Source organism: Trachurus trachurus, assembly GCF_905171665.1.
Source record: "Trachurus trachurus genome assembly, chromosome: 1".
Lineage (NCBI taxonomy): Eukaryota > Metazoa > Chordata > Actinopteri > Carangiformes > Carangidae > Trachurus > Trachurus trachurus.
In genome coordinates this window covers 6,237,739-6,257,528 of record NC_139891.1, presented here as the reverse complement: position 1 = coordinate 6,257,528, position 19,790 = coordinate 6,237,739, and the positions used below count along the sequence as shown (strand labels likewise).

Sequence of the window (19,790 nt, the reverse complement as noted above, 5' to 3'; positions counted from 1 at the left end):
ACCACAGGGCCACGAGACCAAACCATAGGAATAAAATAAAGTGAATTACAAGTGAAAGACCATTTTGTAGCGCCACACTGAAATGTGTGTCCAAACTTTTTGCATTACACAATAAAAGCTCAAACCAACATCAAGCCCATGTGCCACTTTTCTAGTAGCATTCCCACTAATAAAGCTTTCATTATATTGGCTCTATGATTTTATTATACTTTTAAAGAATAAAAAGTAAAAATCCACTTACTCATTCCTTAAATGCAACATAACCCTGGCCATATTGACGTCATCTTAGCCATCAGCTACCGGGAAAAACTGACCGGTAGCATGACATCATTCATGATTATTATGGATATTGCTGACAAACAACCTGCATCCTCTGAATTTAGTCTTGCGTTTTTAAAATGATAAACACCAGGAAATGAATGCAACTTTCTTGCAAATGCCTACAATAGATGGTGTATGTTTGAGTGTATTTAGGACTTTAGTGACTCCTGTCCAGCAAAGTGTTGCTCTTCGTCACTTTACCTTCCCCTCGGATAAACTTAGTGTTCTGTAGTAGTAGTACATTTATGAAGGTCCTAATGTTGAATATTGAACAAATATGCAGAAAATAAGCTGAAACTACCTGTACATATATGTTTAAATAAAGAGCATCTTTCAAGAACATGTCGTTTCTTGCCATTTCCTTCATCGTAACAACCACAAACCAACACGTGATGCTTGTGAAATTTATTAAATGGAAATGTTTTTTGGTCCCTTCAACAATGATAGACTGTTACAGTGACTACTGGTGCAGTGAAGAAATAAAACGATCTGAGTGAAGGGGTGGGGGACATCACTGAGTCAGCTGATGAACATGTAAACAAAACAATACAATACAATCACAAGGCAGGAGTTTTAAGGACACTGCAGTGGTGACTAAAGTAAGGACCCTTTAACAGTAGGTTGCACAGCTGTAGAATTGTTACGTAAAAACTGAGTAAGCAATACAAGGTGACATACAGAACAAAGAGGCCAAAGACAAACATGTTTTGAACCCCGCTCCAAACACTGAACATAATTTCACATGTATGTCATGAACCAAAACTATGCAGAAGTGCATATTTTGACAGGTACAATAGCTTCTCACTGATGTAACCTGATGACGAGAGGAGGTTTACATAAGGGAAGTGAAGTATACCGAGTTAGTTGTCACTGGGGGTACTGAGGAGTTCTACTGTTTGCCCACATACACAAAAAGTCATGCATCCAAATTTTAAATCTAGGCATTTCCTGTGAGCTTTTTTTTTCAGTGATTCTAAATCATTACTTTGAACTGCTCATTCCTTCAAAGAGGTTTCCAGACAGTCGGTGAAACATTGTAGAAGAGACGAGTTGGCAGGTGGAAACGTCTCAGCACCAAAGAGGCTCCGAGTCGAAAATCAAGTCTGACAAAGAAAACTCATGGTATAACACTGCTAAACACCAAAACTGCACAGAAACTGATTAAAATGGGCTCTTGCCCATTCCTTGGACAGCGGCACACGTTAGGTTGTGCTAAACTTCACAGACAGTGACAGTGACATTAGTTGGTGGCAGCAGCCAGCAGCCAGCAGCCTTGTAAACACTTGAGAGGGGGTTGGGGGGTGGGGGGGGACAAACGGAGAAAACCAACACACACCAAGTAAGTAAAAACTCCTCTACATGGGATGAGAGAGACGGGGAGATAACGATGGCGATTCTTTTGGCACCGTGGCAAATACAAGCCATTGTAAAAGCCCGGCATTGTCCAGAGAGCCGCAGAGGGTCCTCTGTGTGTCCGTCAGTCTGTTCAGGAGGCGGCTCAGAGCCCCCGCACCCCGCAGCCCCATCGCCCCCCCTCCCCCCGGCCCGCCTCTCCTCCCTAAAACTCACAACCAGTCACCTCGTCGTTAAAAATCAAAAACTCAGGAACGCTCGCCGCTCCCCTCCAAACGCATCAACTCAGACGGTGAGGACGCCGCCGCTGACGCAGCGGCCCGCCAGCAACAAGGTTGACTCAAAAAACCTTGAGCGTTTCTGCGGCCGCTGCAGGGCGACGCCGACTCTTAAGATCCTTAAAACATGGTGGAAATAAAAGAGTGATCTTAAAGAATGTTTTACGATCATGTGTTCCTGTCTGCTCGTCCTGGGCTTACACCATGCATAAACTCATTTATGCACACCATTCACATTTCACACCACCGACTCCAGTGTAAACCACACACAGACAAAATATATAGCTAAGACAACACAAACGGCAGTGGCTGCTGGCTCAAGACTAACAATCCATTTACGTGTCAGTTCCTGCTGCCTGAGCACACACCTGGCTGGAGTTTAGAAGAGCCACCTTTTCTCTTTCAGGCCGTCATTATGTGGCCACAGAGACGAGCCAAAGTCTTCGTTATAAATTAAGTCAAAAATACTACAAGAATAAAAATTCCTGAGAGCAGTGCTTGTTGCAACATCTAAATTAATCCAAACTTTAACCGTTCAAGAGGCTGTTGGCGTCCGTTAAAGAAGACACTGGCTGAACAGTTAACAGTGTGGTTTCTCTCCAGTTACATCATTGAGTTTGCCACCATGTACACCACATATTTAGGCCAAACTCCTCCACAGACGACTAAATACTCTGCATAATATAAAAGGAACTGAAAATACTGTCCTTAGGCTACTTTACAGAGACAAAGCATGAGAACGTACCTCAAAGAGAAGCTACCTCTTTAGAAATCTACAGAGAAGACAAAAAGAATGGGTCGGTCAGGGGCTTAGCAGCCAGATAGGTTGACATGTCTGGTTACCTACAAAGTAAAATCTCCAAAAATGTGAAATAAGTAAAAAAAAGAAAAAGAAAAAAAAAAGAAAAGATTGAATGGCACAAATGAAACTTTCTGTTATTTGGGGAACACAGCAAGGATGCTTATTATGAAGGTTTCTCAATATGGAACAAAACATCTCTACACGTCTTCAGTTACTTGTCTTTTAAACTGAGGGTGTGGGCAATTTTTTTTTTTGGAATTCATTTCTCTCATTGTTAATTAATACTCTAAACAGTGACAACTAACTCGGTGTCATTCATTATCTGCAAGTTAGCGTGCCCTTCAATACAACATGGTTCTAAAGTCAAGATGCACATTTGTGGGATATAAAATAACTTCACTGGGGGATGAAATCAAACACTTGTGAGGGACGAGTTTGGGAAATTAAAGAATTGCAGAAAATCTGCAAGAGGAAATAAATCACAGCTTGATGAGCATCACTGGAAGAACACGCCGGGTGAAATAAGTAAAGAAGAAAGTAGAAGAATGCAACAGCCTGTCTAGATGTGGAGGGGACGATCACTCCTCCTCTCTGCGGTTTATTCCTGTGTAGTGAGTTTAGTGTAGCCGGTCAACTCTTGCATTCAGAGTTACACTGTGTGTGGACTGGTATTGCTTTGTGTGGATGAGACTGAAGGGGGATGTGTGAGGGGATCAGAGGCCTGCAGTGAAGGAGAAGTTGGCAGCCAGCTTGAATCTGCTGCGTGTAGCTCTTCTGCTGGGACTGTCCACGGACAAGGGAGTCTTGGTGTCGGGGGCCACCGGCGCGCTGTCGTCTGTCGTCTGCTCAGGTGGATCAGGCGTGGCGTCGGTGACTGCGGCAGCTGCCACCTCAAGTTCGTCGCCCTCTGAAATCACAAGAACAGACTGAGCTCGTGCTTCATGGAAGAGGGAAGGTGCAAATAAATGTGTTATGTGCTCATTAAAATGTTTTTTGATTCTCACTTGTAGTGTAATTTTTTTTTTTTTAAACAGAAATCACTCAACACATAGCTATGCCAAGGCACACAGAGTCTTACAAAACGATAATGATTCTAAATCAGCATCTGGATCATCATCAAAATACACAGACTGACTGAGGGACACACCAGTTTGGGAGACTGCTGTAAACTTATATAAAAAAATATAGATAGTTCAAATCTTGTTGCCACTTCAACTTCCGTATTGTTTAGAGTCTGATTCTTTGAGTAAAAACAAGCCTGCAGTCAACGCTTTAATTGGCCGATTGCTATACAGATGAAAAATAAATAAATAATCTGCCTGGATTCTGCCATAACTATTGAAGTGACACTCAAGAAACATGGAGCATTGAAGCCAACCTGTTGGTGGAGGTGTTTTCTCCTCAAAGTGAATGAGGTCAGCCTGCTGCAGGAGAACGGGGTCAGGGTGGAGCTGGGGCGATGGTAAACAGGACGGTACAGGTCCACACAGCAGGTCCACTGGAGACGTCAGGCACAACAGCTCCGACTCTGCAGCCACACGGAGACGTGGACTTTACTTCACAGACATCTAAACTGAAGCGTTACCAGTTCCCTTCATTTCTCATGTGCACAGAACTAAGCTTTGTGCAGCTATATGAAGGATAAAAAACAAAAACAACACTTGCATTACCTGGACTCTGGGCTCCAGATGTTGTGTTGCCAATGGGGCTGTCTCTCTGGCTTTCTGGATTCTCTTCTGGCTGTGGGCTGTTGGGGACCGAAGAGCTTGTCCTTGCTACACACACATAAAAACAAACACACACATACAGATGTCCAATGCAATCTCATGAAATCACTTCCTGACTTGCATTAACGGTTTACAATATGAGAAAATTAAATTTACCTTTATCTTTCATATCGTTCTTCAAAACGATAATCCTCTTGTGACCATGTCCTTTGATCCAGACCACCTGATGACATCACACAAAATGTAGAGATGCTACAAGACTTGTATAAGAGCCATATAAAGGCCTTGAAAAGACTGAAGCGGCACTACTATCACAGACAGGCACTGACATCATGTTCAGTACAAGAGGTGCCATGATTAAAATCATCTACTGAGATTATTCCCACCTGTGGGATGGCGCTGAGCAGCTCGTCGGTGTTGGCGTATCCGTAGGAATGTGGGTCGAGGCTGCAGCCTGTGAATTTGCTGTACGCTCCCTGGAACTCGGTCAGGAAGATCTGGTTGTAGTGGTAGGTGTGCAGCAGGGCGCGGATGTTACGGGCGAACTGGTACAGCCTGGTCAACCTCACCCACTCCTCTCCGTGGTCGGCGGCTGTGCAGCCCATTTGACGGTCTTCATCATCATCAATCTCCTCATGATACAGCTACAGAGATAAAAGCACAAACACTTGTCAGTTGTGCTGTGGAGGCGACGGCACAGATTGGAAATAAAATCGTGAGCTTCAAGCTTCTTTAAATGCATTACAAGGAAGTTAAAATAAACTCGTTGTACTCGCCTCCACTAGATAGGGCAGACTCTTGAGTAACTCGCTGAGGGAGAGGAATCCGTATTCGCAAGGGTTGAGTGTGGCTCCATGGACGGCCAGGTAAAGCTGACTCAGCTCTTCCACCCTCAGACCCGTTGTGACCTGCTCCTCTTCCTGGGACATGAGCAGAGCCAGCAGTTGGGACGTGAGAGAGCGCAGAGACTTCCTGTTGATCAGCTGCACCTCTCGTCCCTCTGAGCCGTCCACCACCTAGAAAACAGGAAAAGCACCAGTTGGTTTATTGGCATTTAATGACTGTATTCAGGCTGCACGATATATCGTTTTACATCGCGATGTGCGCATGGACGATAGCCACATCGCTATGGCAAGTGGATTGAACATTTAAAAGCTAAGTTTGATTATCCGCAATTAACACTGTAGGTATCAACAACGTCTTTCTGACTAGACGCATTACATTTTGAATAGTTGGATTTTTTATTCAAGATATCTGTAATTCAGTTTTGCCTAGTCAAAAAGAACATTTCAGATATTGACAACTACATTCTTCCTAGGACAAATGACATCACTTTTGCCATTCATGTGTATGGGGTTTGTCATTACAGATATCTACTATTCAGTTGTCTCTATTCCTAATTCCAGTTTGAGATCTACAATGTCATTTAGTCATAATTCCATTCACAGATATCTAAAACATCATTTTGCCTGGTAGATATCTTTAATATTGATATTTTGTGAGATTAACAAACAAACTTTTTTACTTAATTCCAAAATGCCAGGACTGCTATGGTTTTAACCATTAAATTAATAAAAAAACAAACAAATAAACCAAACAACAAAAAGACCCAAGAAAAACAAATCCCTTGAGGTTTACCTTGACAACATGGCAGAGTTTTGTGAGCAGAGCTGGCAGGGAGCTGGCATCGTAGTCCTGCAGGCGGAGGCCGTAACCGAAGGTCTTGCTGTACTCTGTGAGCAGCTGGCTGACAGGAAGGCTGGAGTTCTTCTGAGCGCGCAGCAGCTTGACCAGCTGAGCTGCTAAGGCTTTGATTCTCTCCACCTCCGTCAGAGTCAACACTTTCTCCTCGCCACACTCCAACACCTGACACAGGGCGAGGACATCAGATGTTACATTGGTTTCCAGGAATGGGGTTTATACATGGGGTTTATAAGTTCTTTGAACAGAGCACCACATGTTTAATTGGACAAAACATGGATCAAATTTCCCAATTTGTATGGCAAAGGACAAAAACTTCAATGCAGCAGGATCTGGCTCAGTGAGAATTTCCATATCCTCTAGTAGGGCTACACACAAGATTCACTTATAAAGCCCAAACATGAGGCCTTATATTGAATTCAAATTACAGATGTCTTACCATCAGTACATCGGGGATTGCCTCGAAGAGCTCCATCAGCTTGGTGAAGCCATAGTAGCTGAGCTTGCACTGACGGCCAAAGTGATGGTGATAGGTGGGGATGAACTTGCTGAAGGGCATTCGACAGTGAGGCTGGTGACGGAGAAGGTCCACCACCTCCTTTGCGAACTGCTTGGTGCGCTCCATTTCATCCACAGTACGTTCTGACGACAAACACCACAAACATTTGTTTAGATGTTCTCAAGCTGCTGATGTTCTCATCTTAAATCAGCTTCACAACATATTTCACAATACAAATGTTTAGCAATTGTACAATATTTCAATTGAGAGCACTGGATGTTCTCAGAACATTCTGACCACAACTTGAAAAGTAAAACATGAAGATTAATTGATGCAACAAACGTTCACAAGTCACATCCACCTCGATTTTTCACTCAAGTGTCTGGTTTAAATTTACCTCTCTTGGGAACAGAGATGACCGTGTCTGTGCTGTTGTCCGTTATGGTGATGGTTGTTTCAGGGATCTCAGACAGCAGGTCCATCAGGTCACATATGCCGTAATCAATAACCCTCCAGTCTCTGGAGAAACACCTGAAATGCAGGGTAAAGAATATATAATGCACAACCGTGACCCTGATGATTCATACTTTTAAGACCTCTAGAAAACAACGTGAAAGCATTGACTGCAGCTTGGAGCTGTGCTGACTGACCAGTGGTACGCCTGCATGAAGTCCTTGATTGCCACTTGTTTGCTGGCTTGGAATTTGAGCAGCTTGAGCAGGTCTTGAGTGAAGCGCTTTACTTGAGCACGATGGGTCAGGGTCAGGAAACGCTTGGTGCCCATGCCCAAGATCTGCAGGTTAAGATATTTAAATTTAAAAACACATTAGGAAAAATAACAGTACAATTGGGATCGTCGGAAGAGTTTAAAATATGGATGCAATTATAGATCATATGTGATCTTTCTCACTACCTGGAGAACATGCGGCACAGCCTCCAGCAGCTCCAACAGCTTGGAGTAGCCGTAGTCAGAGACGCGGCACTGCTTGGCAAAGTGATGGTGGTATGAAGGTATGAACTTGCTGATGGGCATGGTGCAGGAGGGCTGACTCTTCAGCAGGTCAATAATCTCCCGGCTGAACTGAATGAGCTGAGGGTTGCCCACTGGACTTTTGCAGCGCTGAATCCACGGCTCTGTATGATAAATAAATACTTTTATTTCTCTCGAATGTGTGAAATATGATCATTATAGACTCAGCAGAGTCCCCAAACAGCCTCAAATTAAATGGTGAAGTTTGCAGATGTGCCTACCGGTTTGGTTTGGCGCTGGTGGTTTGTTGTGGATCCACTTGATGATCTTAAAGCCATTCTGAGCTGTGACTATTGTGATGCTGGGGACGCAGGTGATGAGGTGCTCCAGGGGAACGCCACCCTCCAGTGTCTCGTTGCCCAGGTGCAGTGGGCTGAATTGAGCTGCATAGCAGTCTGGAAAGCTAAAGGGAAAACATATATTACTGTTTTTATTATTATTATTCTTCACAATGTATGGCCTTAGTCATCATGGTCTGTTCAATATAAAAAACATATACTGTACATGAACTTAAGAGCTGGTTGTCACCTAAGTAGTGGAAGGGTTCCCTCATGTGACTGCAACAGACTGTGGACCTCAGAGGTTAAGGTGCTCAGAGACATCACAACAAATGGGATTTTATAGGAGTCGGGGTCAAAGTCGGCCTCACTATAGAAAGAGATGGACAAGACACTTATCAGTGAAGGAAACAAGTGAGACAGTCATTTTAAGCAGTACAGTTTAGATAATGGTGCCCAACACTGACCCCACCATAGGTATCCTATTAAATACTGTAAGTTGAGTACCTGAAGTCCTGCTGTGCGTAGTGTTGTCTGCAAACAGGCTCATGGTACTCCAACTCCTCAAACACCACAGGACTGCCACTGGCAGAGGACGAGCCTTCCTGCGACTGGGAAGATCCCAGCGGACTCTGGCGGATTTGGCTGCTGGGCAGAAGGCACACGAGCCTCGAGCCCCCCTGCTCCCGCACCGCCACCACCTCTGGTAGTCTGTACAGATCCCCGACCGCCAGCTTTCGGCAATACCTGGAGATGGAACAAAACAGCATCATCTACTTTGTAATGCATAGTTGAAAATGTGTTTTTAAGTTGTTCAAGTTTGAAGGTTTGAAGTTGAAAATCAGATATTTACTTTTTTTCATAGATCTCAGTGAACTTGAACAGGGGAAGACAATTGGCAGGTGCATCCTGAAGAATGGTGATGATCTCTGTGCTGTATAATGACAAAGGAAAATTTTAATTAAGGGATCTGAAAGTCTCAAACTCTTCATGTCAAAAAAAATCAAAGGAAGCTGTGACCACAGTTTTGAGAAAAAAAAAAGCCTTTAATGTAACTCCATACACACTCTACCTGAGCAAGGCAAGAGATTTGCTTCCACCACCGGTGAGCAAAGACACCTGAATGCGCTTGCTCCCAATCTTGTAGCGGTGCAGGCCGCTGACAGCGCTGATGGCCTGCTGCAGGGACAACATCTGAACCGTGGCCTTCAACTGATAGTCAGTGTGGGGGCTGAGCTCCACAGCTTTCACCTAGACAAAACAAGTCATACCAGCAGGGAGACAACAATTAATTTGATTTCAAAGAGGAATATCTGCAAACACTGTCATTACAAAAAGGAATTATTTCATCCTAAGAGCATTTTGTCAGACAAGATGATACAACAAGCATATTTTAATCATCCATCCCCATCTGTAAATTAACTTTACTGGAATGAGGCTTACCCGCCCGTATCGAGAGAAGGTGTCACGTAGTGTTTGTTGCAGATCCTTGCGTGACATTCTGTAGTCCAGGTTGCCCACCTGAACCTCAGCCCCCTCGCTAAATGGCTCAGGCGGACCTTCAGGACATGGGCTGCGAGGGGCTGTAAGAATAGGTGAGGAGCGGCTGGACAGGCAGGGGGACACGCTCCTTTTGTTGGAGAAGGAGAATATTACATGTAATATCATGACAGTCTGTACATCGAACATATGCGCCTGTGTATGCTTAAAGGGATAGTTCAACATTTGGGCAAATAGGCCCATTACCATAATCCCTATAGTTTTAGCAGTAGGTTTGTTACTTTTAATTGTCAGTGCAAGCTATTTTTAGAATGGCGGAGCAGAGCCGCGAGCTGCTCAGAGCTAAGCTACGGAGACTCATGGGATTTCTTAGTATCCCTCATCAAACTCATCAAATCCAACAACTCCAAAATGCTCTGGTGGACAAGTTGTGACCTGCACATTCACCACAGTACGAGATATAACGTAACATTACGAGATGGAGTCGTTTTTGAGGTAAATTCATGCAAAACCACTGATGTGCGTTCCCGTCTGGGGCGGTATTTCGGCAAGCAGTCTCTGCATTTGCCTCGAGAACAACACTGCATGTATTTGATGAGTTTGATGAGGGGAACCAAGAAATCCCACTGGCTGCCATAGCGTAGCTCTGAGCAGCTCGTGGCTCTGCTCCGCTGTTCTAAAAAAAGCTTGCACCGACAATTACAGGTATTGAACCTACTGCTAAAACTATAGGGATTATGGCAATGGGCCAATTTGCCAAAATGTTGAACTATCCCTTTAAAACTGAGTGAATTAAACGGTTGACACACCTGGAGGACCAGGAGCCCTGGGAGAGGACAAGGGGACTGAAGCTCCTGTGCAGGTTCAGCTTGCTGAAGGCCGAGGGTGTGCTGATCTGGAACTCCCCGGTCCTGTCGACTTGTTCTACGGGGGATTCAGTCACGCTGCGAGGATTGGAACCCTCCCTCCTACATGGAAACATGGGAGGAAAAAAGAAAAAAAAGGACAGATAAGTGCATTGCCTCTAAAGGCTTTGTCCTTTGATAATTGGCTCCACACTACATTTCTCTAGTGACCAGCAAGTCACAGTCATAGTGTTTTTAACTACATCCACACTGCTATGTTTTCGTTTTCTTTTAACACATTTACTTTTTGCGTGTCTACACAACTCCCAAACTTCAAACCTGATTTTCTGAGCTTCAGTGCCCTTGTCTTTGCGAGCAACTGCTGTGCAACTGAATATTGCGTTGTGCACAATCTGTTTCTTTGAAATGATCAATCTCCATCCAGTTTTAACTACAAATCACAAACCAAAAGTGTGGATGTAGCCTACAGAAAGTGCAAGAAAGGCCTGTCCCTCCCCGTGTTTACCTGCGTCTGTATATGGATTCTCCGATGAGGCTTGGTTTGGACAACTGATCCAGGGCACTGGTCTCACCATTACTGTGGGGCGATGAGGAAGCAGCACGCCCTCTGTCCAGTTGGTGGAAGCCCATTCTGGACTTGGCTTCCAAACTACCCAGCTCCTGGATCAGACAGATGGGAGATATTGATCTGCATTGATCGGCTAGATCGTGATGAAGTGCTTATGTGCGTGAATACATGAGCGGGAGGTTGCTTTGCTGTGGGTGCTCATTTAAAATCAACAAGCCACCTAGAAAACACATTAAAAGCAGAGCGGCTGATTGTTTGATCATGTTAGTTACGAAGAACGCATTGACTTGTGTGTTAGTCAAATGTACCGTTAACACAATTTGCTGTTTTCTAGTTACAATGGCAAGAACGCTGATATGCTCAAAGCCAAGCTGAGACAGCCAACAGAAGGCACATAATGCATCAGAGAGATTTGTGATGGCTACTCATCATGCTGTAGGTGACAAGTATGGTAATTCAGGCAGCTAGGTCACGACCATGTCACTGCACCACGAACCAAAGCCATGACAGAAATTTGACTGCATCTGTTTGTGCATCAATTGTGTCATTAGTCATATGACCTTCAATCTGTACAAAAATGTCTACATTAATTTAATATTCTTGGTGGTTTCAATGTTTTCCAACAATTTCAGCATCAAATGTTATTGGACAAATGTCAAATTGAATTTGTGTGGGATCTAGGAACCAAGATCACGCACAAATAATTATTGGCATGGACAGAACACAGAAACTGGCTACTCGCATGACATGCAGTAGTATACCATCACTGATATACTGGACAAAACGTATGATTTTCATGCAGATCTCATGCAAGACAACAAGGGGCACATGAAGCACTGGCGACAACATACATGCTACATGCTAGCAGAGGCAGACAAACGAAGCAAGCAGCTACAAGCCGTTAGTGTCAAAGCAGCAATTACAGGGACACTGGGGGAGGGGGGAGAAGCTACTGCCATCTACAGCCCAGACACGGACAGAGGGTAACGGAGGATAAGGCGAAGCGGGCACTGATGCGAGTGCTGACCTGACGGGGCTTGGCTGGAGCACCACCGGGAGGCCCACTGCACCCCCTCCTGGGGCTGTAGGGCCTTTCAGGCACTGGGCCAGGGGTGTGGCACGGGCGTGTTGCTCGCCGTGGCCTCCTGGGCGACCTGGGCTTCTCCAGGGGCAGAAAAGAGAAGGAGGATATGGATGGGGGAGGGGCGAACACTGACTCCTGGGTTTGAAAGGGTTGGGGCAGAGCCTGAGGCAAGTGATGGGGCTGAGGGTGAAACTCAGACTCAAGACTTGCGTCGTCTCTGGGCCGCGGGGAGAAGGAGAGGCTGATTCGGCGGCCGTACACATCCTCATTTTCCATTCGCTTGCGGGCGCGTGCAGCCGCCTCGGGGCTGCCGAACCGCAGGACCGCTGTGCCCTGGGCCATGCCCAGCACCTTGCCGCCGCAGTTGTCAGACAGGCGGCGCAGCCTGAGCTTCACCGAGTTCCGCAGGCTCTTGTCACAGTTGACAGGGAGGTTGTGCACATAGAGGAGGTTGAAACCGGGCTGAGGGAGGGGAGGAAGAGACAGCGTGCCTGTCTGGTTTGTATTTACACTTTAAAGAATGAAAGCAGCAGTCTTTCTTTCAGTAGAAACAATCAGGAGAATGGCTGAGAGTGCTATAGAGTGGGGGAAATGGTAATGACCCCTACAAGACAGTTCAGTAGATAATCACATTCACATTCCAACTGCCTCACTTTCTGTCCTCTTGGCCCACCATAAAATGAGATTCTGCTCGATTACTTTTGCCAGCATGAACTTACCTTATTTAATACTATCTTAAAACTGGGGTAGGCAGGATTTGTTTTAAAAACAAAATATTAACTTCTTTAAAGAAAACTGTGTCTTCCCATTCAGCTATCAGTAAGGAAAGGTCTGTGTTGGGGCGATCGCAGTGTCCCTCTATGTCTCTGTGTGCAGCAGCCTGAAAAGCCTACAGCTACTCAGTCGTCCTCCTGATTTGTTAGGACAGACTATGGCCGGCCCCTCAACCAATCAGGAACCCTCAGACTAGAATAGATTTGATTGGTCAAGGATACTGGGAGCTGTAGGCTTGTTTTCAAAACAAATCCTGCCTACCGCCGTTTTAAGAAGGAGGCAGGGGGAAACGTTTCTGAGGCATACCTGTGATTTGACAAGCATTCGTGGTGGCAGATCAGCTGTCATCTCCTGAAAGGACACGTGGCGGTGGGCGTGCTGCAGAAGGGCTGAGGATGTATGGTTGCCATGCACCAAGACTACCTGGAAACCATGGCGATGACGCAGGTCACTCAACTCACTTGCAAAGTTCACGTCGGCTGTTAATAACGGAAAAGATAATACTCGTTATGGCGCAATCCGAATTGTGGCAGCAACACAGCAGTCCATTGATGGGAATCTGAGCTGAACTCACAGGATACTAGTACAACAGTAGCAGGGGCAGTGTGGGTCTCAGCAAAGCGTCGCAAGCTCTGGCGAAGTTTGTCATCTGCAGCATTCTTGGCTGTGGCATTGATATGTGCAACAGTAACCTGATAAAGCAAAATTATGTTTAGTCAGAATTAACTCCTGCTCAAAAAAAATTCAACAAAATCAGGAAGGACACTGACATTTTATGTTATTTTAGAGCTAAAGGTTGACATGTAACCAATTACATCTGGCAAGTTAAATCCAAAGCAGAGTATTGAGAACTGTATTTTTCCTGAAAGCTCCAACATCCATTTTTGGTACAAAATGAAATAAATAATAATATGAAACATTAGAATATGAGGTCAGATAAATCTGGTATTAAAAGGTAACTATGCAAGTCCGGTCACCTGCTCTCTGTTCTGGTAGCTTTTTTCTTCACGGAGCTCCCCCTACAGTCTCGGAGTGCATATTTTCAATATCGTAAAAACTCATTGCTAACCCTCCCCTCCCTCCCCCCCGGCCATATGCATTTGTTTTCAATGAATGCCGGCGAGAACGTAATCTGTGGAGCGATGTCTACTGAGGTGGGTAACATTAACAAGAGATCACCGATTACTGCGCATGTTTGTGTCGTAGTTCAATAAATGTTTCTCATGAGATGCAAGATCAGCACCTCAGAACCGGTGTCCAAGATTTTAAGGTTTTCGGCCGAGGGACCCTAGATGGAAGACAGAGAGCCTCCATTCTCCCCATAACAAGTAAATTTAACCATCACAATTACCCTAAGGCTGTTTAATTAAGCTAAAAATATTGCAGGGTTCCCCTTTAAACCCCAAGTTTAAATGGTAAATGTGCTCCTGTTTTGGCCCCTCAGTTGTAGGGGACGATCCCATCAGAGTAACCACGAAAATATTTCCCAACAGACATTAAGAGTTTGTACCTGGCAGTTGTTCAGCTCTTGGATGACAGCTTTACTCTCCTTGCTGATGTCACAGACACAAATGAATTCTGCCTCACGGTGACCCTGGAAGAAACGGCTACGGATACGCTGGACCACAGCTCCAGCAGAGCGCCCACTGGGAACACTACAGTTTTCAATGTCCCAAAAGACACCAACTGGGGGGATGTTCTCAGGACCACTACTCTCTGGTGAACCTGACACACAGTAAACAAGCATTCAAAACACAGCATGAGTTACGTTATTAATTGGGCCCATTATTAGTTATTTCAAAATGTTTCATTCATTGAGCAAATTCCATGGAGGTTCAACCAAAACATTTTGAATCCATTCTATATAGAAAATGTACAAACAGTACAGGACTGCACTCTAAATTCAAGTATTTTATTATGGCATAAAAAAAAATTGAGTGCGGACCTGTACTGTTTGTACATTTTCTTTCTTTCTTTTTATTCATTTATTTATTTGATTAGGACATTGCAACATGTCAGCCAGAGCATCAATGTAAATATGCCGAAGTTAGCATAGATGCTAATTCACATCCGTTGTCCTAAGGCAAGTCAAGAACATACAAACAATATACCAATATACAAATAGATAAAAAACAGTTTTACACAAAAAATAGGTCCCATCACATTAAGAGTCCATATAGAAAAATAGAAAGACAAAAAATTATGTATGAGACTTTATGGACTTTTTGAGGATCCAGCACCCATTTATATTTTTGGAGGGTGAACGCATTGTTTTTTGGATTAAAAATTATATAAAACATTAAGCCTACTAACCATACTTCTGGCCAATCTTGCCATGGTTGGTGGATGGCATGATCATCATGCCATCAGAAGAGGTGCCACAGCCATTGCAAATGGGGATAGGGATAGGAGCAGTCTGGGGAGCAGGAATATTTGGCCACACCTTCTCTGAATCTGATGGCTGCAAATAGTCGTATGCATACATCAGTCAAAGAAAACAGACACGACACCCATTTCTTTAAATAATATTTAACTGTATACATAAATACTGTACATAAACTCCACCTGGGTTTACATGACTGGGGTCATCTATGCATACCATCAAAGTTATCAAAGTGATCTTCATGGCACTCAAATTCAAAGAAAAACCACAGTGAATAAAAGAGAACTCCACCAACCTTCAACAAGCACTCTCGGCAGTAGTGTGCCCCCTTCACACAAACAGTGCGTTCTACATTTAGGTGCATAGGCTTAGAGCAGAAGTGTGCGGAGGTGGTTGTGGTAGTGATGGTGGTGGGGGTTGGGTGGTCACCAAGTGTGCCTCTCTGGGATCTTCTGGCTGACGGGCTGCAGTCCACACCACAGGTGTAGTAGCCAGAAGAGGCCAGGCAAGAACCATGCAATGAAACGGGTAGAGAGGAAACGGAGGGAAGAGAGGAGGCCAGAGGAGCAGAGGAGGAGAAAAGGCTCGGTTGGCTGCACGGAAGAGGTACGGCCGGGCAGGTGTGGAGCAGTCCTGAGCAGCAGGGGAGGTAGGGGTGTGATGAGACAGGCTGAGAGGTAGCGACAGAAGAGGGCAGCTGAGGTTTATAACCAAGACTGAGCAAAGAATCGAGGGTTTCTCCTTCGCTTCTAAAGCTCAGCTTGTTTGAATATTGATGAACAGATGAGGCAACAGAGCAGGGCCCAGACCTGCTAATACTGCTGCTGCTGCTGATGGGTGCTCCCACAGAGCCTGGGGCGATATAGAGTGACACAACGCCGGCAATGCTGCTGCTACTGCTGCTGCTGCTACCACCACCAACGACACCTCCACCACCCAATAACCCATAGCCATCTCTGTTGCAATAGTCACAGCGAGTGCAAATGCTTACTTTGGGGCTAGTCCCCTCATGTTGCTGCTGCGGGGGCTGTTGTTGGTGGGAGCCTTGTGTAAGCTGAGGCGGAGGGGGCAAGCGGGAATGAGGCAAAGGGAGAGGGGCAAGAGAGAAGGGCTGGGATGATTGGGAGGAGGAAGGGTGGTGTGGTGGAGGAGGAGGGACATCTTTCAGTTCCAGCACAGGCTTTCTGCTCTCCATGCAACTGGTCTAGGAAATAAAAAAGGACAAGACATAACATCTCAAATTAGCATGTGTCTATGTCAAATAAGATATCAATATGTATACAGGTTTATACACAGCAGGATACAACTGCCCTGGCCACTGGTAGTGTAGTCCTGCAGAGGGAAGGCCCAAACTCTAATGCTCTTTAACTCACAACTAACTGTCTGAACATGTCATTTCCTACACGTGTGACCAGAGTGAAAGCACCTGTATTGAAATTCTCAGTGTTCAGATTTTTGTCATTTAGTCCTTCCTGTGTGCTAGTTGCTAAGGTTCAGATGTTAATTTACATAAGAGATGACAGTGTCAGCATTGGAGATCCCTCAAAATATGGACATTTCTGAGGCGAGTTATGTAAGTTTCAAGAGCGATGTGTTTGAAGGACGTTAGGCATAGAAGTGCAAAGCTAAAACCAATATCATTATACAGTAACACCTATTACTTTGCCACGCAGTTATGTATGCACTGCAAATTCTGATCACAGTTGCTCAACTGCATGAAAACTCCCTGACCGCATTGATGTGATGATGCAGATACACCAATAGACATTTCTTATGCAAACTCTTCTTTTTTCTATCATGTACTCTTGGTAGGTATGAAGAGAAAACTACAGAACAAGAGGTGTATGGAGTATGGACCACAGCACATCTCCAATCTCATAATGTCCTATGAGATACAGTCAAATCTTCATGGTTTTGATTCTAAACAATCACAACCCATTTTATTAATAACCAGAAATTGTAGTATTGTCTCATTCATAATTAATACACTACTCAAACATGTAGGCTGAAGAAATGTTTGCACCTTTGCTAAAGATAACAAAACATAACAGATAATCAAAACAATACATTTCAGATGTATAAATGCTGATTTGCATAAATATTTCAGATATTCATTACATTCCCTCCCTACATCCAGCTGAAATTACTCCAAACACATCACGGAGGGAGGCAAAGAACAAACAAAACAGTTATTCCACTAAAGTTCGCTAAAGAGCACCTTGGCAGCCACAACACATGTAATTGAAGAGGAAATAAACTCCAAGTTTATCAAGGTATCTTCAAGGATAATGTCAGCTTGGCTATTCCCTTGCTGAAGCTCAGTACAAGTTAGATGATGCAGAAGGACAAAGCCCTAAATATCAAAGTCAATCTACTGAAAATGTCTTCAAATATTTTAAAAAAAAAATAGAAACATTTTGAGTGGCCCAGAGCTTAACCCAAAATAGAGATGCTGACATCTCTGTATATGGCTGACCTGAAGCAGTTCTTTTAGGAGGAATTCTCCTGATGCAGGTCTGAGACCAAAAGCTTAGCTTTTAATAAAGTGAGATTGCATAGATCTAAGTGTGTGGAGATCTCTTTCTTCAGTTTGGACACTTTTGATGCCTCCAGCACCTTAGCAAAGAACCAGCTGGGTGAAGCGGCAGCCCCTTTTTGCAGGTCTGACCAGTAAAAGTGGTTGGATGCAATTAGTGCCAACGGAAGTTTGCCTTTTCCCACCACCACATTTTCTGACTAATCAAGGCAGGGCTCGTGTATTTTCTCTCACCAGTTTAAAACCTACCTCTTTATCCGTGTGATGAGAAGTGGCTGTCTCAGAGGTGGAGAAGCAGTCTTTGAGTTTCCATAGCAGGGTTGAGGCCTCTGTTTGGGGGTGACTGAGCCATGGGAAGGGACTAGCGCTGCATATGGATCTCTCCTTTCCCAGTCCTTCCATCATACAACCCGGAGAGGTCTTTCACCATACTTTCATCTCTCTTCTCTCTCATTCTTTCCTAGTAGTAGGAAACGAAAGTTCACAGTCGGTTAGGTCATCGAGTCAATAAATTACGTGAAACACTACACGTTTAAAGTCCTTCGTGACACATTCACGGCAGCAAAGGTCTGGCCATGATGAAAATGCATTGAATTTAACTCAGCGTCGTAACTAAAATCAATAGCGAAGAGGACAACTCTGTGTAAATACCGTTTACAAACTTGGCAAGTCCAGGCTGTTCTGAAGCTAACAAACGCCGCAGCTATGTTTTTATCAAAAGCCTGTCACCAAAGAGCTAGTTTAACGTCGTTTCTCTACGTGTATAAACCATCGTCTGTGGCAGATTTACCTTGATTATACTGTGAGCTTTGTGTTGCTACTGGATTTAGCTCATTTAACTTACGTTATCGTCCAAACGGTAAGCTACAGCTAGCGTTACATCTGAGCTAACAAGAGTCACCACTCACGTTACATGGTTGTTATGCGCACACTCAGCTTCTCCCACATACTGTGTGTATGTACATATTGTCTTTAGGCAACACAAAAAACCGTTTGTTTTTGTGTGTGAAACATTTCCAGAAGTGTTGTTTAGATACCTGAGAAGGTCTCGTCGTTCACATCTTCCTCTATGGACTGTACCGTTCCCCTCTGTCTGTCGCCCTGGAAACCTGCACCTTTTGTAACCGAAGCCTGCCGGAAAGCCCGCACAGCTGTCGCAAATGTTATTGTCATATCAAATTAAAGATACCGTAAGCGTGATTATCGGGAAATGTGCGTTTAAATAGCCTTTATTTATTTATTTTTAATATGTTTTTAATTAGTAATCAAACATGAGTGTGTTTTTTTATTTCATTCATTCAAAATAGTAATCAAATTTCGCTTTATTTGCTACACTTAATTTACAGTTTATAATGTAATGTATTTGACTGACTAGCTATGACCTGTTTTACTAATGTAGAAGAAAATATTCATTGAGTGTAGTGATTAGACTTTACAACTATGAGTGTCTCTGGTTTACACTATTGATCTTTGGTCCCTCAAACAATGCCACTCACTTATAGCGCGGTGCTTCACCAACCCATGATTATTGGACCTCGTATATTGTATAGGCTAGATTGTGTTTAAATGCACCTATACATTTTCAGGTTAAGATGTCAATGGGTATTTTTTTATTCTCTTCAAAAGATACCTTTTTGCTGTTGTAGCTCATCATCTTCTGTAGCCTTACTCGCTGGATAAAAATAACCACACATAAATAGAATCTTTACTTCACATACATTTTATTTTACATTTACTCAAGAAAAAAAAAAGTTTATTCAGACTATAGGTCCCTCTATACTACTTAAAGCAGATATCAGTGGAATGTTTTTGTTAATATAAGTCCTAAATAGTCCTATTTTCCGTCAGCAATCACTTACATGAAGTATTTCAGCCTAAACACGAGTCTCTCCGTCACTCTGCTCTGCTGTAACCCGAGGAGAAAATTTTCCTTGTGGGATACAAGTGTTATCCAATGAGGAGAGAGAACGGCATGAAGGGCTGTGTGTGCAGCCAAGGGATGCGCGTGAATGTGGTGACGTAGCACGAGGACCAATTGATGCCTGACAAGGGCGGGGGCTGCTAACTCATGGTGCGTTCAAAGAAACTCG

The 19,790-nt window shown here is 44.1% G+C and overlaps 1 protein-coding gene across 3 annotated transcripts; it reads right to left on the bottom strand.

Moving 5' to 3' along the window:
• Positions 1–747: 747 nt before the first annotated feature.
• Positions 748–18,836, bottom strand: marf1 (meiosis regulator and mRNA stability factor 1). 3 transcript variants are annotated; one of them, XM_083979568.1, is made up of 27 exons: positions 18,738–18,836; positions 17,950–18,160; positions 15,460–16,368; positions 15,095–15,242; positions 14,292–14,506; positions 13,356–13,473; positions 13,088–13,260; positions 11,951–12,469; positions 10,861–11,015; positions 10,299–10,457; positions 9,433–9,619; positions 9,062–9,240; positions 8,843–8,923; positions 8,497–8,736; positions 8,240–8,359; positions 7,933–8,114; positions 7,595–7,815; positions 7,332–7,474; positions 7,079–7,212; positions 6,622–6,824; positions 6,120–6,347; positions 5,258–5,497; positions 4,868–5,125; positions 4,638–4,704; positions 4,425–4,529; positions 4,133–4,282; positions 748–3,661 (listed from the first exon to the last, which is right to left on the bottom strand). In XM_083979568.1, exons 2-27 carry the CDS (start codon positions 18,103–18,105, stop codon positions 3,468–3,470), a joined length of 5,484 nt encoding a protein of 1,827 aa, XP_083835694.1. In that variant the 5' UTR covers positions 18,106–18,160; positions 18,738–18,836; the 3' UTR covers positions 748–3,467. The 3 variants fall into 3 exon arrangements, with proteins under 3 accessions (XP_083835694.1, XP_083835695.1, XP_083835696.1); XM_083979569.1 differs by having other exon boundaries at positions 11,951–12,085; XM_083979570.1 differs by having other exon boundaries at positions 11,951–12,082.
• Positions 18,837–19,790: the final 954 nt, after the last annotated feature.